Genomic DNA, 27,839 nt, shown 5'->3' with positions numbered 1-27,839 from the left:
TAAAAATTAATAAGTTAGCTTTCTGAATATATATTTGTATGTTATCTATAGAGGAGTTCAAAATCAATAAATTACAGCAAAAGTTAGGTTGTCTTTATATGCTGAACCATATTGACACAGACATCTCTCCTCTGCCATTTGTCTTCATGCTTTATAAAAACAGCCCTCTCTCTGGACTCTTATTATGCCTACAGTCTGTTGTTATTAAAACAACAACAACAACAACAAAACCCGAAAAACCAAACTAGAGGGAAAGAGAAAGCGCAAATGGGAGACCCAGCTCTGAGAAGATAGGATTTCAGGGTGAGGAGTGACTCAACATGACCACGTGCTGGAATCATCCCCGCACGCTGCTCTCCTCCCTACAACTAACTAGTCGCAGGTACAGATGAGGTAGTGGGACCGGGATGCACTGGCCCTCACTCTGCTGACTGCCAGGGCTGGTCCTGGCCACCATGTGGCCTTCCTCAGATGCCAGGACATCAGGCAGTGATGCCTCACTGTCTCATTCCTCACGAGGCCCTGTTTCCTTAGGTACAAAACCAACAGTTTGATTCAACTGCTCTCAAGTATACAATACTTCTGAAAGTGAAATGGCCACGCACTAGAGCTCCCTGGACCCTCTGTACCATTTTATGATGGATGCTGAAGGAAATAACACAAATACTTTGGCAAATCAGTGAAGGTCTAGTTGCTGCTTCGAAAATTTCCCCAATGAAATAATTGACAACGTGAAAAGGCTTTCTAAGGAAGCTTGGTTTGGGAGTGGGCAGTAACATTCCCTGAATGGAACCTTTCTCCCATGACGCCCTCCTTACTGGGACCTACTCCCATCCCCCTATGGCCTCAAAGCTGGAGCTAAAGCTGCTACATGGCCCCCAGGCAGATCCTGGGCCAGTTGTGAACGGCCACCAGTAGGTGCCAGTGGCCACTGCACCTGATGCTAGGAGCCTCGCCCTTCCTCCCCTGCGCCGACGAGATGGAGCAGGACAGGCACTGGGCTACGAAAGGAGCCTGCCGTCCAAATGAAGTGGACGGTACAATCAGGAGGTACCCAGGAGGGTGTGGGGACACGGAGGAGGGTGCCCCAGGGAGGGCTTCCTAGAGGAATGAAGGCTGGTGTTGATTCCTGAAGGGCAGGGGGAGATGTGAGGGAAGCCGGCACCAGCAAAGGGAATGGCATGTCAAGGGCAGGAGCGTTAGAAACTAAAGTGGCTCAGCACAGCCCAAACATGGCCTGTGTGTTGCGAGTGGTGCACACCACCTGTGGGGTTTGAAGCTTAAATCCTGTGGGAGATGGGAGGCTGCTCCTGGGACCCATATGGTCAGAGCGAGTTCCCTAGGAGGCCGGGCAGCCAGGAGTTCTTGTTTGGTACCATCTAGACGACAAATGACGGGGCCCTGACCGGGACGGCGGCAGGGGCATTGCGAGGAGAAGACGATTCTGAGAACACTCAGGGGTTGTAGTCAGCAAGGTCAGATGACCTACCAGGTGCTGGGGGCTGGAGGAGAGGAGAGAACTGAAGATGACCCCAGGCTTCTGACGTGGGTATCTGCTTGGATGATGGATGGGACTCTGGGCCAGGCAGGTGACCCTGGGTGGGAGCAGTGCTGGGCAAAGATGATGAACTTGGTCTCAAACACCGCTGACTCTGAGGGATGCGGGGGGCCCTAAAGGGGCCATATCCAACCTTGCCTGCAGGGTCAGAGTAAGACCCCTCAGAAAAACAGCCTTCTCCTGTTCTTGCTGGCCTCCTCCCCGGAGAACAAACCCTGCTCCTTATTCTTCCAGGAATGGCTGGAGTCATGTCATGAATTCATTATCAACTCCCCAGAGCCACAGCGTGGCCTCCTGCCTGACTTCTCCTGTGGCCGCCCCTTTCCTGGGCCAGGCTGCACCCGTGCCGGGCCCTCCTGAGCAGTGACACTGCACAGCAGCCCGCCCCACTGCTCCTGCCTGTTAAGCGTGGAGCACAAACCCAGCTCACCTTTATCCTCTCCTTGCAGAGAAAATAGGCAGTGGCGTGAAGCACGTCGGCAGAATGTGTAGAATTGTGGTAGGGGTTAGAAGCATGATAATTGGCTTCGATAATTTGCAGCCAGGATCTCAGCGTTGTCTCAGAGCATCTTAAGACTTCACAGACTCCAAAGCGAGCAAATATTTTGAGACCAAGATAAATCAAAGGCCTACAGAGAAAAACATCCACAGTGTTAAAACAAAGCAAAGAAACAGGCAAAGTGTTGGATCTACTCAGATCCAACAAGCAAACCCGAGCCAGGCTTCAGAGAGTGCGCAGGGCAGCAGAGTGGAGCCTGTGCAGGTGGCACGTGGGTGGCACGCGGGTGGCGCTCTGTTGCCCTCTCTCCTGGTAGCCAATGCCAACCTTTGGGTGGAGCCCAGCTCCAATTCTGGGAGCATTCATTCACCTGGTGCGCCCCACTGGCTGGGGCGAGGTTTGTTCACCCTGCCCTTCCTGATGCAGACTCCTACTGACACTAGTAGAGTCTTCAAATCAACATGCTGCCAGGCTAAACCTGCTCCAGCTTAAACCCTATCCTCTCCTTTGGACCTGCTGGACCTATGTCATTGGCCAAATGTCCTGTGTGGGAGAAAACAACAGTTCCTGATGACAGCCTATGAGCCAGAGGCTGTCACATGTCATGTGACGGTCTCGACAATCTGGAAGTGGGTGTTACAGTATGAGGAGGTTTCCCCAGAGAAGCTGACGAACTGGCCAGCAAATCAGGCCCTTCCTTGAGAAGTCACCTTCATCCAGCACCTGGCCTTTGCTTGGAAGATCAAGAAACTTGGCTCTGCTGAGGCAGTATCCAGAGGTGGTCGGGCTCACAGGACTTGAACAGACCTGCCTTGTCCCAGGTTCACACGAACACAACGTACCAGTAATGTAAACCAGGTACCCAAAGCTCTGTTTGCCACGGGCATATTCTTTTCTACAGTCCTTGGCTGTGTGGGGTACCTGGACACAGAATGTTTTAGAGGGTCGACTCACTGTGAGCATATGAGCCAAGGGTAGGGGCTGGCTTGGGGACCGTCACCCAGACTGGGATGAGACCCGATGAGTTATCCCACGGCCAGCAGAGCACCCCTCTCCTGCAGTGGCCTTCCGTCTGCCAGGGTCCGGACCTCACCCTCCTGAAGGTTAACGCTGGCTGGCAGCAGGCCGGGACACCCTTTCCTGTGTGCCAAGCCAACCACACGCCTTTGCTTGACCGTTCTTCTCCAGCAAGGTACAAAACTGAAGGTAAAATCCCAATCCCACCCTACTCTCGGTGACCACGTTCAGATCAGGATGGCTGGAGTTTGGGGTGTCCCCATGCCTGTCACCAACACAGCAACCAAGATCTGGGGACAGCTCTTAACAACGTGTATGTCTGTGTATTTCTAATTTTTAGTTCTAGGCTCTGAGTGGGGCTCTTTGCTGCTATCTCAACATATCACTACCTACAGGAGAAATTAATAACCCTATTTTACAGAAAAAGAAACCTCTGCTATTTGGAGAGGTTAAATCACTTGCTCAATCTCACGCTTGCTCTCTCTGCGGAAGTCACCGCCAGGCAGACTCCCCTTGGCTTCTCACTGATCCCCTCGTTGAGGCCTAGGCCTGGTGACTCAGGGCACCTGCTGCCCTGCTGTGCTTTCCTGAGCCTCCTCCCTGACCAGGGACTGGCTCTGTGCAGAAACCATACTCCTTGGGTGGCTTTCTCCACACCGGCCCTTGGAATCAAGCTCTCTGTCTGCCGAGCTCCATGTGGACTCACCTTTTGTGAGTGGCAGCCTCCAGTTCAAAAATATCAAAGTCCCAGGATTCCTCATTTTCCATGGCCTGAGTTATCTGTGATGGGATGTCGTGAAGGGAGGTGGGGGTGATCACACTGCTGGAAGCCTGCTGAAGGTCTGCAAAGTGATGTGATTCAGAGAACAAAATTAAGAGGCTTTACAGCATTAACTGTTCCTTAGGGAGAACAGTTCTGCTTCAGGGGGTGGTTGCTTTGTTTCTCATTTTTGATGATACACCAAAAAACTTCTTACTGATAAAAAAAAAATTATCTTAAAACTTTTACCTGAAAAAATTATTTTCATCACTTAAGCATGGCTATAATAGTAATAGTGGTCCAAAAAACTAAAAAGGAGAAACTTACTTTTTGTTGAAAGAACATACTCATTCCTGGATGGTCTTCGAAAAACGTCCTGATAAAAATCAAGGAAAGAAGAGAAAGGGAAGTCACAGCTATTCTGTACTCCCTGAAAACCCCAGGACAGCGGGCCCCAGAGGACGCTGCGGACAGCCCTCCCCATCAGTGCGTGCCGAGGCTTCCCTGTGCTCACCTCTGCGGCCAACCCCGAGCTCAGTCACTCACCCAGGAGCACACAGCCTGACGCTGCATGGACCTGCTCAACTCGGGGGTAGGGGCATCGCCAGGACGGCGAGCTCGGGAGACTCCCCAGAGCCCAGCGTCCTGCTGGCACTCAGGACCGGATGACGCCCCTCTGCCCTCAACCCTTTCCCCCCGTTTCCTGCCACCCTCCTCAACGCTCGTGGACACCAGCCTTCCTCAGGAAAACTAGATTCTTCCCTGCTCTCTAAGCACCCTTGCTCTACCCCCGAGCCCCGGAGCGGCCCCTCTCCTCAGCCCTGCGGTGCTTTCTCCCCATGCTGCCTCTCTTCACCCCTCACCCCCGGGCACTATCGCACCCCGGCCCTCATCCTTTCTCCCCACCCCCTCACCTACAGGCTGGAGGAGCCTCTGTCTCAAACAGACAAGACCACAACTAGACATCATCATCGCTGGGAACCCTCTACCCAACTGATTTTTGCTTAAAACCTTATTTTTATGAAATCAAGTGACTTTAGAAAGCAGGAATTAGGAGGGGGGATGAATTTTTACTTCTGAATTTTGTCACCAAGACAAAAAAGGTGACAGATGGCAATGGAATGATCTGTTTTCCACAAGTTGTTCTTCCCCTGTAAGGCCTCTGTACTAGATGGGGTGGAGGAGGCATCTAGACCCCTCAAGAGCCCATGGTATAAAGCCTCCTTCTAATGAAATGGTTCCAAGGCCTTCCTTCCCATGAAGTCACCAAATCTGTATAGGATGCTCTAGAGGGAAACCACGCCCCATTCACTGGTGCCTCTTTTTTGGGGGGGGGGGGGTTGGGGGGTGGCGCCACGCTGTGCGGCTTGTGGGAATCTTAGTTCCTGGACCAGGGATCGAACCCATACCCTCTGCAACGGAAGCACGGAGTGCTAACCACTGGACCACCAGGGAAGTCCCCCTGGTGCCTCTTTAGACATAGACAGTCATTCTGTTTTGTACTATGGTATGAAATATTTCATAAATTTTTCTTTTCTGCCCATCTTCAAAATCTTAAAACTAGCTAGCTGTCTAGAATGTGCTCCTCCCTTCTCTGCTTCAAGCTGCGGTCCCCCTGGGCGGCAGGCAGCAGGTGGGTGATGGCTCAGCCAGAGGGCAGCAATGGAGGGTTTAGGCCTTGACTGAGCCCCACACAAAGAGCGCTGTGTAGGCCAGCACGTAAACAAATAACCTCTGAGAAAACAAATGAGAACAGCAGGATCTAGCCAGCAGCTTGGTCAACTATACTTACAGACATTAAGCCCCCAACAAGGTCGATGGCATGAGGATCATCGTCCTTAGCATCGAATTGTGGTGAATATAATTCAGTGGTTCTTAGAATTTCCAGCACACGATCTAAGGCTTCTGTCACAGGCATGGGACTGCTTTCCTGGGCAGCACTGATGATATTGATTGCCTATAATACGGAAAGAAAACGACCTGAGTTTCATAATCTTAAAGACGATGGGAAAGCAATCCAGAGAGTCAGGCTGGCAGTAGGGCTCAACGCTAACTTAAGGCTGGTTAAAGTGCTCATGTCCCGCATCCTCTCTCTTCAGACGAGGCAGCTCCATACAACTAGGAGCATCGTTATTGTTGTGGGTCCCTTGGTGGTTCTTCTTGCTGAAAACAATCAACCAGGAGAACAAGGGACTCCCATGCTCAATGGAGACGGACCACAAACTGTTTCACCTTGGTGATGGGCGCCTCGATCTTCATGGAATGTATCCGGGCCGTGGAGGAGCGTCGTCTCTGGCTGGAAACTGTGGAGAGATCACGTGATACAGAAATCAGGGTGTTCACAGCCTTGGGTATCTGTCTCCCTTCCCGCCCCAGGCCCCACCCAGCGTGCTCAGCTGCACAATGAAGGGGTAGGACCAGAACTACCTGGTCGCTGAGCTTCCTTCCCATCCTAACAAGCCTGGGATTCTGGCATCACCAACTCTGCTTCCTTCAGCTCTAGGCACTAGGTTGCACGTGCACCCACAGACTGAAGTTCTGAGGTCACAGGCCAGAGAGAAAACAGAGGAAACAATCTAGCAAGTCAGGGCCAAACAGTGAGCCTCTTTTTGTGTTTCTAACAATAAGGCTTTATAATTATTCCGCTTGCTGCTCTCCAGGAGTGAAAATGTTCTGAAAGACAATGCCACAGAGGCTCCTTGTTTCATATATGGCGGGAGCAATAAATACAACTCAATTAACTGAAATACATGAATTTCTGGTTCAATTTTTCAAGGCATCCTTTGGTGCTTTCCACTGTTCTGCTCAATCTAGACGGGTTAGGTAAATATCTTAAGTGAGGCAGGCAGCAAATCTTAGACTCTAAAGTTTGTTAATTTTTTTGTTGCTCCTGTCAAGATCCAGTTCCTTTGGGGTGGGGAGAAGCCTGGGCAGTGAACTGGCAGGAAAACATATTCACATAGTGTTCTGTGTCTCTCCCTGAAAGCCCCACTGTCAGGCCAAATGCTGTTTACCAAAGGTCTTAAAGGACCACAGACTGTTCCACAGCCTTATGCGTCAGCCTTATTTTACCAAACTGGGGCCCAAGGAGAAACAACCAAGATTAACCAACTCAGGGGCTCTCAAATGCTCTAAATTTCAGAGACCAACAAAACTCCTTAAATCTAATTTTGGTGATCAGCACATGGTTGCCATCTTTCCATTTTACCCAACAAGGTCATTAAACCAAAAATAAAAACCACTCTTCTATCACTATGTCATAAAAAGACTTGTTCTCATTTAGAAATATAATGAAAGTGACATATACTTATAAAGACCAAACAATAGTGTGAATGCAATAAAGTAAGAAAAAGAAATAAAAGGTATAAAGATTGTCATGACTGTGTATGCAGAAAGTGAAAGAATCTACAAACGCTACTCTTATAATCAATAAGCTAGTTTATCAAGGTTACTGGGTACAAGGTCAATACATAAAAATTCAATTATATTTCTATATACTAGCAACAAACAATTGGAAACTGAAATAAATAAACACCATATGACAGCATCATAAAAATCAATATTTAGGAATAAATCTAATGGAAAGATATGTAAGATTTATACACTGAAAATGCAAAACATTGCTGAGAAAAAATAAAAGGCAACCTAAATAAAGACAAAGAGCATGTTTACGTTTTGGAAGACTCAGTGTTGCCGAGATTTCAATTTTCCCCAAATTGTTCTATAGATTTAAGACACTCCCAAATAAACTCCCAAGAAGCTGTGTGTGTGTAAACTAACAAGCTGATTCTAAATGTTATATGGAAATGCAAAGGACCTAGAATAGCCAAGATAATCTTGAAGAACTTTATACTACCAGATATCAATACTTACCATATGACTGTAGTAATCGATCGTGGTATCAGTGTAAGCAAGGACTAACAGAACAATGAAATAGAGTCCAGAAACAGGCCATATATTTATAGTCAACTGGTTTACAATAATGATACTACTGCAAAAGATGGTTTTTCAACATGGTGATGGGCCAGCTGGGTTTCCCAGTGTGGGGGGGATATTAATCTTTGATCTCTACCTTCACTAGATGTAAAAATTAATTTGAAATGGATCACAGACCCCAAGTGAAAGATAAAACAATAAAGCTTCTAGAAGAAAACATGGGGGAATATTCTTCATAACCTTGGGATAGAGAAAGATTTCTTAAACAGGACACAAAAAAGCACTAGCTATAACAGAAAACACTGATAAAATGAACTTTAAGATTCATTAAGAACCTCTGTTCATTAAAAGACCATTAAGAGAGTGAAAAAGCAATCCACAGACTAAGAACAGTATATTTGGAATACTTATATCCATATCTAGAATATAAAAAGAATTCCTACAAACCAACAAGAAAAAGATAAACAACCCAGTGATAAAAATGGGCAAAAGGGGCTTCCCTGGTGGTGCAGTGGTTGAGAGTCCGCCTGCTGATGCAGGGGACACGGGTTCGTGCCCCAGTCCAGGAAGATCCCACATGCTGCGGAGCGGCTGGGCCCGTGAGCCATGGCCGCTGAGCCTGCGCGTCCGGAGCCTGTGCTCCGCAACGGGAGAGGCCACAGCAGTGAGAGGCCCACATACCGCAAAAAAAAAAAAAAAAAAGGGGCAAAATATTTGAACATTCACGTCACAAAAGAGGATATCCAATGGCCAGTAAGCATATGAAAGGGGTGCTCAACCTCATTAGTCATCAGGAAAATTAAAGTTAAAACCACATCCAGTAGAATAGCTAGAGTTTAGAACACTGGTATAACCAAGTGTGGGAGGATGCAGAGCAACTGGAACTCTCATAGGTTAGTGATGGTACATGGTACAACCCACAATGGAGAATTGTCTGCAGCTGCACAAAGGCCCAGCTATTCCACTCCTAGGTAGGAGATGAACACACATGTCCACACACACACAAAATACTTGCATAAAAATATTCACAGCAGCCTTACTCTGAACAGCCCCAAAGTGGAAAGGTGAACAGAAAGGGCCATTAATAACAGAATGGATAAGCAAATTGTGGCACAGTCATACAGTGGAGTACTACCAAGCTATAAAGAAGAACGGTAGCACCTAGCAACAAGGATGAATCTCAAGAACACTAAAATGAGTGAAAGATGCCAGACACACAGACAGTGCATACTATACGACTCCATTTCTATGAAGCGCAAGAAGAGGCCAAATTAACTTATGGTGCAAGAAATCAGTGGATGCCTCTGTGTGGTGAAATATGTGCGCAAGTGCAGGCCCGCACGTATTTTCTGTATCTATTTTGAGCTGGGTGGTTACAGTCTACACAGTTCAATGTACAGCACTGTCAAAACCTATTGAACTCAACACTTAATATGAATTGTATTATATGTAAATTATAAGTCAATTAAAAAGAACAGTGGTTAAAACCCACAAACATTAAAAGAAAAGTGTTTTAACTCTCAAAAATACAGAAATGGACAAAGTAATCCAAAGGATGAACAGAAGTCAGCGTGTGGCGGTAAAGACAGTTTGGGGCACGAGTGACCTCGCCTCTGCTCTGCTGTGCCCGAGGGCCATGACCATGAGGGCCACAGTGAGGACGGTGACAGCTGCTGCCACGACGCTGGCCAGGCACCACGCTCACTCATTTCATCCTTACGTGGTCCTCTGTGGACAGCATAATGATCCCCATATGATGATGAGGAAATGGAAGCACAAACGTCTACCCCCAAGGTTGCACAGAAAGTAGATGAAGCTGGGACCTGAATCAAAGCAATGCTGAGGCCGAAGTCCATACTCTTCCCTGTAACACCACTTTGCTCCCTGCCCTTGCAGCAGGAGTGGGATCCGTTTCGTCTTTTCAGTGCAAGGGACACACGGCATATTTTCCGGTCCTCACGACCAACCCATGAGAGAAGTGAGGCACTGGATCTCCACTGTAACATCTGCAAAGTTTTCGCTGTTAATCTAGTAACAATCAGCTCCCTATTGCTTCCCAATTCATCTCTGAGTCAAAGAAAGTACATAGCTAGCAGTAATATTTGCCTCCACACTATCTATAGATAATTTTCATTGCATTTTTGAAACTTCTAGATCATTCAGGCCACATATCTACATAACCGTTAAAAAATTATATTCCACTTACAACTTAAATAATATTTGCTTATGAAAAGTCTTTCACATCCCCAAATGCAGCTCACTTACTTCCCCACCAAAAGGTAAGCTTCCATGGCAAACTGCAACCCACAATGGAATATATCGCTGAGAACTTCCAAATGCATTACTCATACAGTTACAACAGATAAACTGACATCTGCTGTTACAGTTTAGAAAATCAACTAGAGGACTTCCCTGGTGGTCCAGTGGTTAAGAATCTGCCTGCCAATCTGCCCCCTGCCTGCAGGGGACACGGGTTCGATCCCTGGTCTGGGAAGATCCCATATGCCACAAAGCAACTAATAAGCCTGTGCGCCACAACTACTGAGCCTGCGCTCTACAGTCCTCGCGCCACAACTACCGAAGGCCCGGTGTGCCTAGAGCCCGTGCTCCACAACAAGAGAAGCCACTGCAATGAGAAGCCCACACACCGCAACGAAGAGTAGCCCCCACTCGCTGCAACCAGAGAAAAGCCCATGCAGAGCAGCGAAGACCCAACTCAGCCAAAAATAAATTAATTAATTAATTTAAAAAAAATCAACTAGAGAACAGACGGTAAAATGTCTCTTTTTCTTTTTCTTTATTCCCTGACTCCATCAAAAGGGTCAGAATGGAACCCACTGGCAAAGGAGTTGGGGGTGAGGGAGAAATGGACACAGACTGCTAGAGGGTCCCCTTCCCTCTCCTGAGCTGGAGGGGGGCAGTGACCCAGAGATCAGACTGGGGAGGGAGTGTCACACGTCTCCATGGGTTCAACACTCACAGGACCATGCTTTCTCCTCTTGTCTTTGTCACCTACCTTTGCTTGTTCGAGAGGCAGCAGTTCTGACATCTAGTGAGCTTTTCCTCCTGTCGTTATGTTTGCCTGACTGATGATCTGTGGAAACAATTAAATTATACATTACCTCTGCAAAGGGATTTTAACAACATATTAGGAAACTTACCAATATAAAGGTTTTAAAAAACAAAATTTAAGCATTAGAATACCATTTAGGAAGCCACAAAAATCAACGGAGTGCACAGAGATAAAGGCTGTGAACAATTACGTTTTAAGGGACGCTGACTTTCTCAAAATGTCCCACCTGGTGCAGTCATAAAGTAGTGCTTTTCAGTTTCCAGATTATGTAATCACAGAGTCCCACGATGCAAAAACTAGCAGAAATGAACTCAAGAGAATTTCACCTATTATATTTCTATGTAATTGAATAAAGTGGTGGGAAAATTTTGATCTCCATCCACCCTTGCCCCAAAGGGAAAAAAAAAAACAAAAATCTTTTTTTGTATTTTTTTTCTACAATACAAGCTCTAAAATGTCCCTGGGAGGAATGTGCCTCTCTCTGGGAGGGTGGCACAGGAGCACTAGTCCGGGGCGCACTTCTCTGCCCCTCCTCCCGTGGATGGCACCACTGCATTTCGAGGCCCAAACAGGGCTTGTCTTTGACACCTCTCTCCCTCACTCCACGCCAATCAATGACAAGGCAAAGCTGACCTTCCTTCTCGTGCCCTCCTCTGTGCACCTGCCACGTGTCACACGTGGTGGCAAGCCTCCCCAACCCGTCCCCATTTCACAGACGAGGAGACTGGGAGCCGCTGTGCGGACAAGTGAGCACACAGCCGGCGCTCGAGCTCAGCTCTCCGCACCTGCAGCTGCTTCTGTCTTCTCTGCCTTCTCCCGGCTTCCTCATCTGGATTCCTGCTCACAAACAGGATCCAAAGGCAGGCCCTTGGTACTCCTCCCCACCATCCGGAACCTTCTCCACTTGCTATCTGCTACCTTCTCTTCCATGTGGGCACTGGCAGTGACCTTGTCAAGGTCACTGATGACCTCCCTGTTGCTATATCTGAAGGACACCGTTCACTTCTTACCTGACTTGTGGTACTAGACACAACTGATCATGCTTCCTGGAGACTCCTGGTTTGCACAAGTCCAACGCTGGCTTTCCTTGCACCTCTTACTGTTCCTTCCTAGTTTCCATCACGATTCATTCTCTCTTCCTCAGCACCCCTGGTGTTCCCAAAGGTTCAGTCCTCTTAGCCCTCCCTCTCAGACAACGCAATCTCCTCAGGAGACCTCATCCTTTTCTACAGCTTTTCCCAATTCCTGTGTTGCTGTCTTAATGCCAGGCCTTTCTCCTGAGCTCCAGACTTAACATCTTAACTGGCCACTCGTCACCTCCATCTGGACACCCTCGGGAATTTCACACGAGCTCACTACCCAGATGAACTCAGTATCTTCTCCTAAATCACTGCTTATCCCAGGCTGCTGAACGGCATCTACCTTTTTGCTTAAGTTGGAGACAAGTCATCCATGACTCCTCCTTGTTCCTTGCCCTCAAGTGGTCAGATAAATCTATGGATTCAACCTCCTAAACACCTCTTTAATCTACCCCTGTTCTGTCCCTGTCCTGGCTCAGACACCTGTCATCCACCTCTGGATTATAATGACAGCCTCCCCTCATTGGTCCTACCGGCCCCAACTTTGCCCCCTTCAACCCATTCTCCATAGGCAGCCAAGTGATCCTTCTGAAACAAAAATCTGATCAGATCACTCTCCCAATTAAAACATTTTAATGGTTCATCACTGTTTTTAGGATCAGATTTAAATTCCCCAGTGTGGCACCCAGAGTCCTGTGATATCTGGACCTCCTCTCTCCAGCCATCATGAACTATTTATGATGTGCTAGTTCACCTCCCAAACCTCTCTGCCTTGGTGTAAACTGCTTACCCCCACCTAGGAAGGCACCCCTCCCTTGACGCCTCCTTCACCTGGTTAACTCTCGATCCTCTTTGAAGATGCAGGTAAGATGCAGCTCAGGTATCATCACCTCTGGGAAATCCTGCCCTAATGCCTCACCCCCAACATTGCTGGTAACCGCCTGCTTTACTGACTTGACTGACTTCCTCACTAGCTGTGAATGACACGAGGGCACTCAACAAACATTTACTGGGCACCTACCACGTGTCAGGCTCTAAGCCAGGCACTAGGGGTGTGAGGATGAATATAGTAGGGTCCATGCCCTCAAAGGGGGTAGTCGGAGGGGAACAAACACGGGTGAACTAAGAGTGACAGTCTTGATGCTGGGGAGCAAAAGGAGCCCCAGGAGGAAGGGGCAGGTCTCCTCTGGGAGGGGGGCAGAGAGGAGATGAGGCATGTTTTGCAGCGGGAGGCCGGCAGAGGAGGAAGGCACTTCCTGGAGGAGGACGCTGCCTGCACAGACGGGGCAGAGCTGGCTGGAGGGAAGCAAGGAGCAACGTGTCCCAAGGCCAGGGCTGTGGCAGGTGTGGAGGGAGGCGAAGCAGGCTTGAACTTCTACTCAGCGTTTAAGTGACTCCCCTAAGGCAAGACCAGACCTTCCTGTGACCGCCCTGTTCAGCCCGCTTCTCTTCCTCTGTCTGAGTCCCTGCAGAGCTCTGCAGCTGGTTCTTAAGGTACCTCCACCTGCTGGGCTGCTGCTCCTGGGCCGAGGGGCTCGCAGCAGGGTGACCTTGACCTCTCAACCAGCCCACAGCCTGAACGAGCCCGCGCACAGGCCCTCCTGCCTCGAGAGGGCTCCACGCCCACGAATGACCCGAGACCTGAGGCAGCCGCGCGCCGCAGGAGGGAATGCTCAACAGGCCTTGGCCGCCGAGCCAGCTCAGGCTCAGCACCGCCCGCGACTTCACGTGTCTGCACTCGGCTTCCTGTTCCAGAAAATTGCGATCCTTCGCACTGCCCATCTTTTTAGGAGAGGAAGGTTAGCAGGGTTTCCTTGGCCTGCTGGGCAAATCCAGGAGACCCTGGAGAAGCCGTGAGGAGCAGGAACCATCCCGCAGCCCCGCGAACGGGCAGCCTCCATCCCAACACCAACACCGTGGTCCCCCGGGGGGAGGAAGCAGAGAACCAGGTTTCTTGCATGACTTGCCCCAAAGTCACTCTGCTGGGAACAGACTTTCAGAGAACTTTCTCAGACACTCTCAACCGTCCAAGCCTTTAAGGAGGGCCTGCCCTGCACCGGGACACCCCCTCCCCCCGCCTCGGGGTCTCACCGACCCCACACTGCCAAGCCTCCAGCCGCTGCCCAACCGCGGGTTCCCTGCGGCCTCGCACACGGGGAGCTCCCTCCTCCTGCGCCTGAGAAAGCTCACTTTCTCCAGATCCAGAGTAACACTCCTTTCAGGTCTGCCCAGCCCCCGCCCTGGCAGCGCACGAGGACACCTGTAAAATACGCTGAAGCCCTGCTCTGCACCACCCGACCCGGAACCTGGCACGTTGCTGGCAAGGCCCTTCCGGACCCCCTCCTCCTCCCCTGTGCTACCCATCCCCCTGCTAAGAAGCACAGACAGCAGGCTTCGCCAAGCAGAGACAGTCACTTGGCCTGGCACGTGGTGCCCGTGCACTGTTTTGGATGAATTATGCCCTGGCCTGTTTTCTCTCCTCTACACGATGGCAATGCTGGTATTCTCATCTCTGGTCCCTCCTTCCATGTAATCTGTTACATACAGGCTCTAAAAGCTTAGAGCTCAGGCGTCATTATACTATTCCCTTGCTCAAAAATCCTCAAACTCCCACTGCCTACCGATGAAAATCCTGATTTCCCACCTAGCATCTAAGGATCCTTCACGATCCCAACTCCCTTCCACACTGACCTTTTTTATACCAGTCAGAATTCTAACCCTGCTCTTGCTCTTTCTAGAACACACTCTGTACTTTCCCTGTTCAATAACTGTATGTATTTCTGGAATGCTTTTCCTCTCACACCCATCTTCTTACTCAAATCCACCTCTCCCTGTCTGGAACGTCCCCCTCCCTCTTCCTCTGCCTTTCTCACCCACTAATGATCACTTCTTATCACTTGCTATGTGTCCCTTCGTGTCAGTATGTCTCTCCTCTTTTCCGATTCAAGCCTGATTACTCTTGGGGCGCCCACAAGAACTGTTCCAGCATGTGCTTCAGAGCTTCTGGAGTTGGCCATCTGGATTTGAGTGCCAACTCTCCCACTTCCTAGATGGATATCCCTGGGCAAATTAGGTAGCCTTTCAGTTTCCTTATCTGTAAAAAGGGAACTTCATCTATTAAGCGTCTATCCCTCTGGGTTATTGCAAGGCTTCAACTAAATACACCGTAAGTTAAGCACTCAGCACAGTGCCTTGTACACAACAAACACTCAGAAAAACTTGTGGGAAACATTCCTAGAATGAATGAGTGAACTGTGCCGGTACTGCTGAAAGCACACCATCAACAGCTGACGGTATGGAAGACAAAGTCTTCTCCTTGGAGGCTCTTACAGACCAGCTGGGCAACCAGAGCACTGCCTGGGCATGGCAGGGTGCTATAAAGCACCCACACAGGCTGGATGGAGAACCTCTGGCATGGAGCCGGAGAGGACCTGCACCATCACAGGTAACGGCCAGAGTAGGAAAGTGGCTTGCTGAAGCCATGATATATGCTGGAAGGAAACAGGTGATTCCAGGCCAGGCAAAAACATAGACATGGGGTGAGCGGATGGTGTCCAAAGCACATCAAGTCCTCACGAGACGGATACGACGTGAGGCAGGTCTGATGGGGTCCACCTACCTCCCCGTAGGCTGGTGGTGAAAGCATCCCTGCTAAAGCACTGTAGTCTGAAACCAACACAGTTGCCTCTTCGAGCACAGATGATGCCAACAGACCACACTCCACTCAACACATCTTCACAAAAGTTCATGCAATGGAGGTGACCAGTTCTCTCCCCACAGGCTGAGACCCACCCCAGGACACCTGTCGTATCGCCCACCTGTGCTCGGGTCCTCTGACTCATAAACCAGCCTGGGAGTCAGGGAGAGAAATGCTGCCACGGTGCTAGGAAAATACAGTCCCACCTACGCAACAGACAAGCTCGTCAGAGGCAGGGCCTGTTTTTATTTTTTTATTTTTTCAAAAGCTCAGTGAACCCTAAGAATGAATATGGGGCACCATACCTGTATGAGTGTCAGACTGAACACATTCAGCTATTTTCGTAGCCTAAAAATGAATTTTAGAAGACATTAGTTTTGAGTGCCTAGTTATACGGTAAGGGAAATCTTGCTGGGTCCCTGGGGTCCCAAGGGCTCTCCTTACATACCTTATTGTTGCCATTGCATGCTCTGACAATGGACACATAGTGTCTAATTTTTCTGCAAGTAGAAAACAATGTATTATTTCTCTCCTGGCTCTCTATTCTGGTGGATATCTAGCTAATTTTTCATTAGGAAAGGAGCATCTCTCTTTCACAATACATACAATGCTTGGAGGACAGCAGTTCTATTTGTGTGTGGCCAAGGCCACCAATAAACAAACAAGAGTCTACAAGCATCCTCTGGTGTCTCTGTAGAAGAGAAGTTGACTCTTCAGTGAAAACAACAAAATCCTTCTGAGTCATCACGACACACAATAAAAAGTACCTAGGTTTTAAAAATGTACTACATGTTAACCAACCCAAAGCCTCTAATTCCTTAACATGTTTTCACAGTTTCACAGCCCTCTCTTTTGATGCTCTTCTTGAAGTTTCAGCAAACAATCTGCTCACAGTCATTCATGGAAACAGCCACAGGCCACACTGGGGCCGAATGTGCGAGTCTAGAACAAAGCAACTGGGGCTTATCTCAGAAGATGCTGACTCTCCTCACTTATTTTCGATTTTTCAGCTTTTCCCCTTGATAATCCAATCCCTACAGTTATCCTCCCCCAATTTGGAAAGGCCAAAAAAGGCAGAGAATCAGAACAGAGAGCCCACACAGAGCCGTCTCCCTGGGGCAATCGCCAGCCGGCAGCAGAGCCTGGTGACCAAGCACGTGAGCCATGCGGTCAACGCAGAGGCCTGCAGCCCAGCTCCGCTGAGCGCTGGCGGCTGGACTCTGCGCCAGCCTCACCTCTCTAAGCCTCAGGCTCCTCGTCTGTCAAACAGAGACGGTCACAGTGCCGACATCATGGGGCTGTGGCCAGGATGAAATGAAGTGACACCTACCAGGCACTGAGAGCCTGCCCAGGGAGCGAAGGGCTCACGGACAGCGGCAGTTGTTACAACCATCATCGCTACACCTCCTCCTGGTCTTTTTGTCCCTCGTTCATGTTCATGACTGAGAGCGTACACTAGGTACGATTTTACATTTTGACTTTTGCATTTATCAAAAACATTTTCCCCTATAATTTAATTTTCTATGATCATCATTTCTAATGGTTGCATATTTTATCGTTGGGTATTCTACAGTTCACGTTCATAATTTTCCACTGTTCGTATTATTTAAGATAGATTCTGAGACAAACCATATGACATTTTCAGGCTCCTGATATACACTGCCTTCCAATCTGTGGTCACATCTGCTTCATGTGCGTTTCCGTAAATGAGAGTATTTAAAATACTTTTATCTAATTTGATAGTTCTGTGCAGAAATAACACATAGGCTATCAAATTAGATAAAAATCTTTTAAACACAGGGAGTCCACCAGTGAGTGTTCTTAGCACACAGCTCAGTAAAGTGGCATTCAGATTGAAATACTTTAGTCTCTTATGTGTTCACACAGCTTAAGACTGTCGGAGGGTGGCGGCTCTGGGTCACCAGCTGGAGGGTCAGGCTGTGACTATGAGGAAGCCACCCTGGAAGGCCATCCTTTGATGGTACCTGACCTTGTTACAAGTCTTTCTTATAAATTTCTGCATGCAGTTCTCAACTTACTTAAGTATTCAAAACACATTTTGCAATAAGCCGAACATGGTATGTTGATTGAAGTACTCGTTTTTTCCACTTACCCTCCCTGCCCGATGACAGGTAGTATCTTCACATTTTGTTGTACATTATCTCCGTTCTTCTCTTTGGCAGAGCAAATTCCTTGCCATTCCTATAAATGGAATGTAGACATCATTATACATTGTGTTCAAAACATAAACCCAACAGCATTTTCCACCTCAGGTTTCCACACCTTTACCATGGCCACTAAAGCTATTAGGATAATAAAATCATCCCAACCCCAAAGGCAATTTTGGGTAATCGGACATTTCTTTCTCAACCTCCCAAGTCCATCTCCTCCCTAGACTGACAACAAAAGCCAGGTCAGCACAGTCTAAATGGCCATATGTTTTCAGTGGCTTTCTGCCGGCAAGAGAGGCCCTGGGCCCATGAATGAGGAACACCCTTCTCGTCCAGGTTCCTCCTCTCACAACTCCTACCTGCCGCAGTGGAGGGGGGAAGTGTGGCCTCTGCCCCTGCATTTGGGAGGGGGAGAGTCTCAGACTGGGGCAGAGAAGGAGCCACCCTCTGTGCTGTGTACCCTCTGCAGGTAGGGTGGGGATAATGAGGTAACAGCCAGGACTGGGCTCAGGCAGAATAACCAAGTGAGACCTTAGAAGCCAGAGCTGCCATTCCAGAATGGAGCTGCACTGGGAGAGCAGGTGTGCCCAGGCTATGACCACAGTGAGCAGACAGGGGCTACAGGTGGCTCCCCTACTCTGAGGGTGGTGGAGACAAGCGTGGGACGGAGCTGGGTTTTGTGACCACCTAAAACGTTCTGAATTTCTCCAAGAGTCATCAAGGTCCTTAAGCTAGAAAAATCCCTAAAACCCTCTGTAGGACCTTGAACTCCCAGGGCGTTTCATACCCTTCTCGACCTTCCAGAGTCCCACAGGGGCTAAAGCTGACCCAGGTGGGAAGGGGAACACCATGGCAGCCTGGCTCAAGTCTCCTGTCCATACTCTTACACAAAGTCAATTCTGGAATCTGTGCTTGGGGCGTGGTGACCTGCATGCAAATGCTAATGGTAAAATCCCATCTTCAGACTCCTCTGGCAAAGTGGATCCAAGAGAAACCAGGACACTGACAGAAGCAAAGGATGGTTACTGGGGCTTCCCGACGTCCTTCTGAAAACAATGGGCGCCAAGAAAGGACTAAATTAAAAAACAGCCCAAGAGCCCGCTAGGTGCTTACTTGCCCTGGAGCAGAAGGGAGGTGTGGGCCTTCCTCACTCCAGTTCTGAGGGGAGAGTGGCCTGGGCCCGAATCGGGCAAGGACTAGACAGGGATCCCTGGGCAGGAATTTGGAGCCTGTCCTCCACGTCCACAGCCCCATGCAGCCACCAGAGAAGGCTTCAGCAGACAGGTCTAAGAGTTACTTCTGAAGCTCACTATCAAGAGAAATACGGGAAGCTGACTGAGGTGATATTTGCAAAACTCTGTGAACATACTAACCACCACTGAACTGTATACTTTAAATGGATGGAGTGTATGGCATGTGAATTATCTCTCAACAGAGCTGTTACATAAAAAGAGAGGGAAAATACGGGAGACCGATTCGGTCAATCAATCAGCACTTCAAAACACATATTCAGGATTTTCTCCTTCAATCCTTTCTGAACAGAGTGGGTGGCTGCCGGACCCCAAGTCAAGGCGTAAGAAGCCACGTCAGCCAGCGCTGGACGGTCCAGCTAATGGAGGACAACTTAGCCAATGACTTTGCTTAGATAACAGAGTTGCCTGTAAGTCTTCCAGTCAACAATGGAAACAAAAAATATTCACTTAACACAGATCATATTTCTTATCAAAAATACATCAAAAATCGAAGTTTCAGTTCCTAAAAATAGTAAAGTCCTACCTAGCATGCTGTTATGAAGAATAAATCTGGTAACACACATAAATTCTTAGCCAAGTCCTGACACGCGGCAAATGTCCAGTACGTGGCCTGTTTGGTTTCGCACAGGTGTCTGTCTGTCTCTCTCAGGCTGAGCTCCTCTCAGAACTACACTGAGGCGTGCACCTCCCTTCTACTCCGGGGCAAGCTCAGCACCGAGCTGGACTTCGCTGACTACTGAGACAGTTCCTTCTTGGTGTGTGCCCACTGGCTTAAGAATTAAATCATCATCATCCAGCTGTCCTATCCCAGGGGCTAGCACTGTGCTGGCAGGTGGTAAACAGTCAAAGAACACTTGGGGCTTTTGTTTACGGAATGGAAAAGTGAGGCCAAAGTCAGATCACGGAATCCTGGCACCCAGGATAAGGGACTTGAGCTCTACACAGAGGGAGTGACATGATCAAAGTGGTGATCTGGTGAGACAAATCTCCAGTAGCGTAGGGTGGAATGGCCAGAAGTGGAGGGTCCTGGGACAGGGAGGCCTAACTGCATTCAGCCACCGCAGTCTCAGGGTGTGGGAAGGGGGCTCTGAACACGGTCAGGCCCAGGCAGTGGACTCTCAAAGGCAGGGGTTTAACAGACATCAAGCCTTGGTGATGGATTTGATGGAGGGGGCTAAAGGGTAGGGAGAAACCAAAACTATTCCAGGAATCAAAGTCCAGGCAACTGTGTGGACGGTCAACGAGCAGTAGACAGAAGAGGTGGAGGGGGATCGGGCTTTTTGTTAATGGGGGATGAGAGAAAATCACCGTTATATAAGGTGATACCAAAATGACAGCAGGATGTTGAAACAGACCTTGGAAAAGACACTGTGGCTAAAACTGGGAAGGTGGGAGACATCTATGCAGAGCAGGAAAGATGCTCAACAACAAAGGGAGCTTTCTGAGGAACCAGCAGGGGACAAAGAGCCCTGGTAAACCTGGGAGGAAAGAGATGGGGGAAAAGTGGGAGAAGAGGGGAGGCGGCGAGGGAGGAAGGCTCCTGGCTTCCCAGGAGCTGGGGAAGGTAAAAGGTGCGAAGAGCTAAAGGGCTCTGCGACTGCACATCATTATCGGAGGCAGCCAGCCGAGCAGCCAACATTCCTTCAGCACCTGCAAGACAGTTTCTGAGGGGAAAAAAATGCAAAATTTCTAAAAGAGAAGAGGCAATATAAGGCTCAGGTATCTGAGAAGATAGGAGGCCAGGGGTTCTAGGGCCCTGACAGAGAAGACCTGGGGAAGAAGAAACAGGAGGAGAGCCAAGAAGGATACATAAAGGGAGGAAGGAAGCAGGAGTGTGGGACTGAAAATCAAGGTGCCTCATAGTATCAGTTTTACCTGAAAGGGGAGCCAGTGGCTGAGAACAGCAGGCAGAGGAGGTTTATAGAGAGCGGTGTTCGCAGTGTTCTCTGTTTGAACATCATCAGAATTTCTCCTCTGCCCCCAAGAATATCCAACTGGCTGGACACCTAGAATCTGACATTCCAAAGCCCCTCCCGGTCATCTGACCACTTCCAAAGGCTCCATCCTGGTTCCCAGCACGTGTCTGAACTCTCTCCACTGACCATGGTACCATTGTTTGCCAAGGGCTGGCTGATTCTCAACAAGCCCTTCTTCTCCCGAGGGAGACTTGATTAGAAAGGCCATATATCTTTCTCCTCAAAAAATTGCCCAGCTAAGTGGTCTGTCCTGCTGCAGTGTTGCCCGTGAACCCGCAGGGTACCAACAAAGGACAAACAGCAGCTTTTGCACTCTCCCCAAGAACTTGCAATCATGCAAAACAAATGCCCTGGTTCCTTTTCTTTTTCTTTTTTTTTTTTTTAAACATCTTTATTGGAGTATAAATGCTTTACAAGGGTGTGTTAGTTTCTGCTGTATAACAAAGTGAATCAGCTATACATATACATATATCCCCACCTGGTTTCTTTTTGAAATAAAGCAGTACAGAGGCTGACAATGCGATAACCTTTCAATTATTCTCTGCTCATAGCAAATACAGACTTTAGAGAGCAGGTGTCCGGCTGTCGAGGCCCTTTGCACCTGGTGCCCAGTGGCATACCTCGGGAGGCAAGATGCTGCTCACAGGGATCTGGGTGAATCCCAGGGCCTACAGCTAATCCACTGGGTGCCCCCACCCCCATCTCAACTTGCTCTCCTCACTGCAAGGGCAGCTGCCAGATCAAGGAGCATGAGAGCCACCATCTGCTTCACACCCTGCTGAACCTCACAGCAGAACTGCTGGCTGACCCAGTGGCAGCACTGGACCAAACCGCCAGGACTGGGGAGGCCATGGTAAAGCCCCTCAAAGGCTGCAGGGGTCTGGAATGGCTGCCGTTCTGGAGCTGCCTTCCGAGGACGCCCCTCTCGGCCCAGGCAGGGAACACTGGTGGGCCTGAACACCTAAGGGTCTGTCTCTTCATTCATCTCAGCCTTCATTTCTCTATCCAGAGGACCTGCCACTCTCTCTAGCAAGAAAATCATCATCCTGACAGAAAAGCTGAAGGCAAAATAGGATTCAAGCAGTGCCCATTTTTGTGATTCCCCTGAGAGTGCATCACCGGGCCCCGCCGCTGGCCTGTTCTTTCCCTGTTCTCACTGCAAAGCCATCTCGTGTGCTCAGAGCCGCGGGAAAGCAAAGGACAGCAGCCCACTCACGGTGTCTTCGAGGGGCCCAAGCCAAGTGGGGGTATAAGCTTTGCATAGCCCTTCTGCCCCCTCTGGCAGACTGCCCTTGTGTGCTAAGGGATAGGCACCAGAGAAAGGGCATCACTTCCACAGGGCCTCCAGACAGCCAGCAAGAGAGCAGGTCACCAATTTTTCAAATGTTCCGAATAATCAGATTCACAGTCCCAACTTCTAAAAGTTAAAAAGAGCCCAGCAGAAAAGCCTAAGAATGACTATGGAAAGCAGTAGCCTTTTCCTTCTCATCATATTTTAAAACCTAATGTAACAGTGAGGTGCTGTCAGAAGCCACAGTTCAGAGAGAGAAATAACCTTTCAGACTGAGCCTGCCTTGCTTTGTCTACCCCTTCAGCACCAGGGTGCTGTAACTTCTCACATCACAATGCAATGACTACTTTTATCTGTCTGTTTTGCACCCTGGAATGAGTTCTCTAAGGGATTTTTGTTTTGCCCTTCTTTCTATACCAGAACCTAGCACACCTGGCATTCAAAAAATGCTGAATGAATGAACGAGGCTCAGAGAACCGATGGGCTCCAATGTGCTCTGAGAATGTGTTAACTCACTGGCAATCCTTTACCCAGACCATTTGCCAACAGCTACCACTTAGAAGATCAATTATTAGAAAGATCAACTTAACTCACTTATTACAAAAATGAAAACAATGATGTTAAGTGTCAAAGTTACTCTTATTGGCTGGTCAGGTTTTATATACTTTCTTGGCCTCAATTTCCTCATCTGCAAAATGGGCATAACAGAGAAAACACTACCTACACTTCCCCAGGCTTCTGGGAAGAGTGAGACTGAGATCACCTGGCTCTAGCAGTGCTCAGTGAGCGCTAGGTCTCCTTCCTTCCCTCTTTGTTATGTGAGAGTAACAAGGGTAGTGACCTCTTACTTACCTTGCCTATCCTGATGCATGAATTTATAGTATCGAGCAAATCAGGCTTTTTTTCATTTACAGGCACTTCTGCTAAATCCTTCCCTATTAATTCACCTGACTCATAGCCCATTGTTGTTTCAAATGCTGGATTTGCATACTGGGGGGAGACAAAGGAAAAAACATCATGTGAGTTAAAAGAAATTTTGAAAAGAGGACAATCAAAGATGTTCAACCTAAACCATCATATTTTTCCCCCAGAAAGCCCAGGGGCCTGGCGCTCACTACGACGGTTCTAAAGCCACAAGAGCACAACCCCAGAAAAACCTTGGAGTCTGGAGAAGCCTCTGCTCCGATGACACCGGGCTGGGCTTGCTGCCTTGTTCTCCTGAGGCTGCAGGGAGGGCAGCAGGCCCACTCCACTTAAACACCAGCAGAGGAAAGAAGCTGCATGGAGACAGACCCAGGGCTGCTACAAAAGGGCTGTTGAGATTATGATACAGTGGAAGAAAGCACCAGACTGGGAGTCTGCAAACCCAGGGGCTACTCCCACAAGTCACTTAACCCCTCCAAGTCTCAGTCTGCACATCCGTTTAATGGGAATGAAACACTTATTTCGCCTCTCTCATATGATGCAAATGAATAATGAGTTTGGAAAGCAGGCTGTGAACTAGGAAGTGTTTACAAATGCAAGGCTTTATGGTTAAGTTTCAAATAGGGCTGTAAGACTAGAAGAAAATGTATGGGAAAGCTGTGCATGTGCTGATAGGAATAACAAATAATGACGATGATAAAACAATAATCATACTGTTTAAGGTCTGTTTTCCTTGCTAGGCACTGTAGTAAAAGCACTTCACACACAGTAACACATTTAATCCTCAGAACATCCTTACAAAAGGTAAGTCGTTGTTAGCGTTAATATTATTCCCATTTGTACAAATGAGACAGCAAATTCAGACAGATTAAGTCACCTGCCCGAAGATGCCCAGCTAGGAAGGGGCCGAGGCTGACTGGAAGCCAGGCCTGACTGATACCAAGCCTGTGCCCTCAAGCACTGGCCAATGTCGCCTGTCAGGGCACCATCCTGAATGCTAACATCATCAACTCTTTACCAAGAAAGTCACTAGTTCGATTAAAGTGAAGAACTGGAGTGCTCAGAACTAAAATCAAAGTGGGGCTCATTCTCAGACAAAAGGCACATTCCCCTGGCACAACTCCCTCTTTTGCTGTTATATGAAAATACATGTTACCTGTTTGCTGTTATCTGAAAGCCATGTTATCTTCAGTCACTTACATGAAGCCACTTTTCTAATAATGGATAATTTGTGAAGTAATTGCTAGTTTATTTTTGAAATTTTGAGTAGTTTCTAGTAAATTCCTATAGGTGTAAACTATCTTCAAAAACAGTAAGAAAGGTGAGAGCGTGCAGCCCTTATGGGCAGAGCCTCTCCTTGCTCCAACAGTCTCTCTCTACCCCACTCCGCCGCAGAAACCATCCTCTGGATAAAAGTCCCTCCTTGCTAAGTAAATAAATATGCAAAAAAGTGAGAAACAGCAAATGCTAATTGCATTTACAGAATATTTTCTAGCACATTAAGTAATTATTGGAACCTTTTCTTACCTATAGGGAACTTATTTTAAATTATATATTTTATAGATTTTGTTCTGATAATCCTCTAAGGAAAAACTGGTCCCTTGAACTTCAAAGAGAGGAAAAAAACACAAAAAAACATACTGAAGGGGTTCAATCTTAAAAATGCAAACAAACCAGAAATTCAGCAGGACAAGCTTCCAAAACAACAAACCTGTACAATGTGGTCTTCACTTGTAATTTCAATTGCTTCTTGACTTTTCTCTAATGCAGTGAACGTTGAGTTACAAGCCCTTTATGGGTGGAAAAGAAAAAGGACTGCTTAATGTAAATATTATAAAATGTAATACAATCTTGGAATATTACATTAACTTACTTAAATGTGTTCTTTGATTATAAAGGTAACTAATGCTAACTCAAGAAAAAGTAGGGGGAAATACTAAAAAGCATAAGGAAGAAATAAGCACCTCCTGCCACCTCAGTACTTGGGATCATGACTACGCACAATCTGGTGCCTTTCCTTCATTCTAAGGACAAGTGGACCCGGTGGAACACACCCCAGGGTCTGATCACAGCCCTTCGCTGGCTGTGGGACATGACTGAACCACCCTGGGTCTCTGCCTTCTCACCATCTGAAGGGTCCGCGTGAGGACTCAATGAGAAAATGGAGTCAAGAAGCCCACACGAAGCCGGGTAGAAAGGAGGCGGCCCACCATCTGTAGCTATTATCACTTTCAACAAATCCTTTGCTCAAAACTGGGATCATCGGGATCATGAGCTTTGTTTTCTGCTTCCACTTAGCCTTATATTGCGAGCATTCTCCCTTGTCCTCAGTGTTTGAAAACATTTTTAAATTGCACAGGTAACTAAAGGTTTATTTTTTAAAAATTAGAAAATAATAATAAATGAGATACTACATCATACCCACTAGGATATCTACAATCAAAAACAGAGATAAAAACAAGTGTTGGTGAGGAAGCCTCATACACTGCTGGTGGGAGTGTAAAATGGTGCAGCTAGCTGCTTTGGAAAACAGTCTGGCAGTTCCTCAGGCTGTTAAACATAGAGTTACCATATGGCCTAGCAATTTTACTCCTAGGTAGATACCCTACAGAAATGAAAACATACATCCACACAAAAACTTATAGCCCACAGGTGGAAACAACCCTAAAGTCCATCAACTGATGAATGGATGAATAAAATGTGGTCTAGCCATACAATGGAATACTATGCAGATATAAAAAGAAATAAAGCCCTGATGCATGCCAAGATATGGACGAACCCTGAAAAACATTATGCTAAGTTAGAAGGACCACATATTGTATGATTCTATTTATATGAAATGTCCAGAAGAGGCAAATCTATGTATAGAGAGAAATTAGATTAGTGGTTATCTAGGGCTGGGGGTAATGAAAATATTCTAAAATTGTGGCAGTGGTTGCACAACTCTGTGAATACATTAAAAGCCATTGAACTGTGTACTTTAAATAGGTGAACTGTATAGAATGTCAATTTTATCTCGATAAATCTGTTTAAAAATAAGTGAGATTAAATCATCTGAAATCCCAACACCTACGCATATCAACTGGTGTTCTAGGCAATTTCTTGTGTAAATATACATGTAATACATATACTTATAAAAACAGGATCATAGTCGACAGTTTTATCATCTGCTTGTACCACTGAACCATATACATTAACATCTTTCCATATCAATAATTAGTTCCTTATCATCACTCTTAATAACTATATAATATTCTATTGTAAAATTATACCATAATTTAGTCAAACAAATTCCCCATAACTGGGGAATGCTTTCAGTTTTTTTCTTGTATATGCCTCAGAAGATGAAAAAGAGAAAGCAACTGTCTACTTGTTCATAAAGTGCAGAGATTACATTTATAAAACCAATAATTACAATGCTTTTACTTTATTCCTGGTATTACTAAACTGTCTAGCTAAATAAGACAAAGCAGCTTTAGCCAATAAAAATTAGCTCTTCTTTCTTGGCATATAAAAATCAAGTGAATTACCTCAATAAAGCTGTTATTTAAAAAAACAAGAACCAAAAAACAACGAGAAGTAAGTTCCCACCTCTGATATAACAAGTTTGGAGGAGATGGATCTGTGAGAAGCCCTACTGGGTTTTATCACTCTTTTTTAATTTTTGCAGATGTGGTAAATATAAAATGGTACATCATTTTCATTTCTTTGGTTACTAGTGAAGCTGAACATTTTTTTCATGTTTATTGGCCATTAATATCTCCTACAAACTGCTTGTTCACAACATGTCCTTTTAAATTTTTTCTACTGGGTGTTTCCATTTTTAAACGGATTCATCAAAGCTCTTTACGTATTTAGGATATTAACCTATCTGTCCTGTATGTTAAGAATGTATTTTTCCCAGTTTGTTATTTGTCTAAATTTTTAACATTATTTAAGGTATACTTACTGAGACAAGCTTAACATTTTTATGTTGTCTAATCTGATTCTCTTTCTTTATAAAATTTGGCTTTCACACCATTCTGAGTTTAAAAAGACTTCATTATCCAAATACATATGCTCACTTACATTTTTAGTACTTATGTGGCCACACTTTTTAACATTATGCACACTGGAATTTATTTTGGGACTGGGTGTGAGATCGGGATATAACTTAATTTTCTTTCCAGTTAATAAGTTGTCACAATTCTATTCATTGAAAAGTCCACCCTTTCCTGTGTGGATTTAAATTGCCATGTTGAACACATATACTTATGTTCCTAATTCTTAAATACATGCACGTCTACTTCTAGACTTTACATTCTAGTTTACTGATCTAGCAGTAACACAAAGATGCTTGTTATAGCTTTTTAGTGCATTTTAATATCTCTCAGAACAAGTCTTTCTCTACTGCTCCCAATTCTCTAGCCCCACATTTACCCCTTTTCTTCATTATCAATATTTTCATATCTCCCTTCATAGTGGACATCTCCCTTTAGCTGTCAGCTGGCACACAGAGAACAAAGTAGAGCATGAGGAGAGACCATGAGTGCAGTTTTGAAAATGGGGGTTACAACCTAAAGGACTACCTTTGCCACGTGCCGCGTGGGAGATCTTGGATGTAAG

The 27,839-nt window shown here is 47.0% G+C and overlaps 1 protein-coding gene across 1 annotated transcript in view; it reads right to left on the bottom strand.

The window, feature by feature from the left end:
- The window catches only part of PDE8A (phosphodiesterase 8A), a 135,848-nt gene that overhangs the window by 20,130 nt on the left and 87,879 nt on the right, over positions 1-27,839 (bottom strand). The window contains exons 7-17 of the mRNA XM_082649261.1: positions 24,946-25,024; positions 23,163-23,300; positions 17,733-17,821; positions 16,068-16,119; positions 15,925-15,967; positions 10,787-10,864; positions 6,067-6,137; positions 5,627-5,791; positions 4,162-4,210; positions 3,781-3,916; positions 1,989-2,187 (exon numbers count right to left, since the gene is read on the bottom strand). Coding sequence (XP_082505387.1) covers positions 1,989-2,187; positions 3,781-3,916; positions 4,162-4,210; positions 5,627-5,791; positions 6,067-6,137; positions 10,787-10,864; positions 15,925-15,967; positions 16,068-16,119; positions 17,733-17,821; positions 23,163-23,300; positions 24,946-25,024 — 1,099 coding nt within the window. The remainder of the gene's footprint in view (positions 1-1,988; positions 2,188-3,780; positions 3,917-4,161; positions 4,211-5,626; positions 5,792-6,066; positions 6,138-10,786; positions 10,865-15,924; positions 15,968-16,067; positions 16,120-17,732; positions 17,822-23,162; positions 23,301-24,945; positions 25,025-27,839) is intronic.

This window comes from Grampus griseus (assembly GCF_964374135.1).
Source record: "Grampus griseus genome assembly, chromosome: 2".
In the NCBI taxonomy this organism is placed as follows: domain Eukaryota; kingdom Metazoa; phylum Chordata; class Mammalia; order Artiodactyla; family Delphinidae; genus Grampus; species Grampus griseus.
This window is presented reverse-complemented; position numbering and strand designations above follow the sequence as displayed.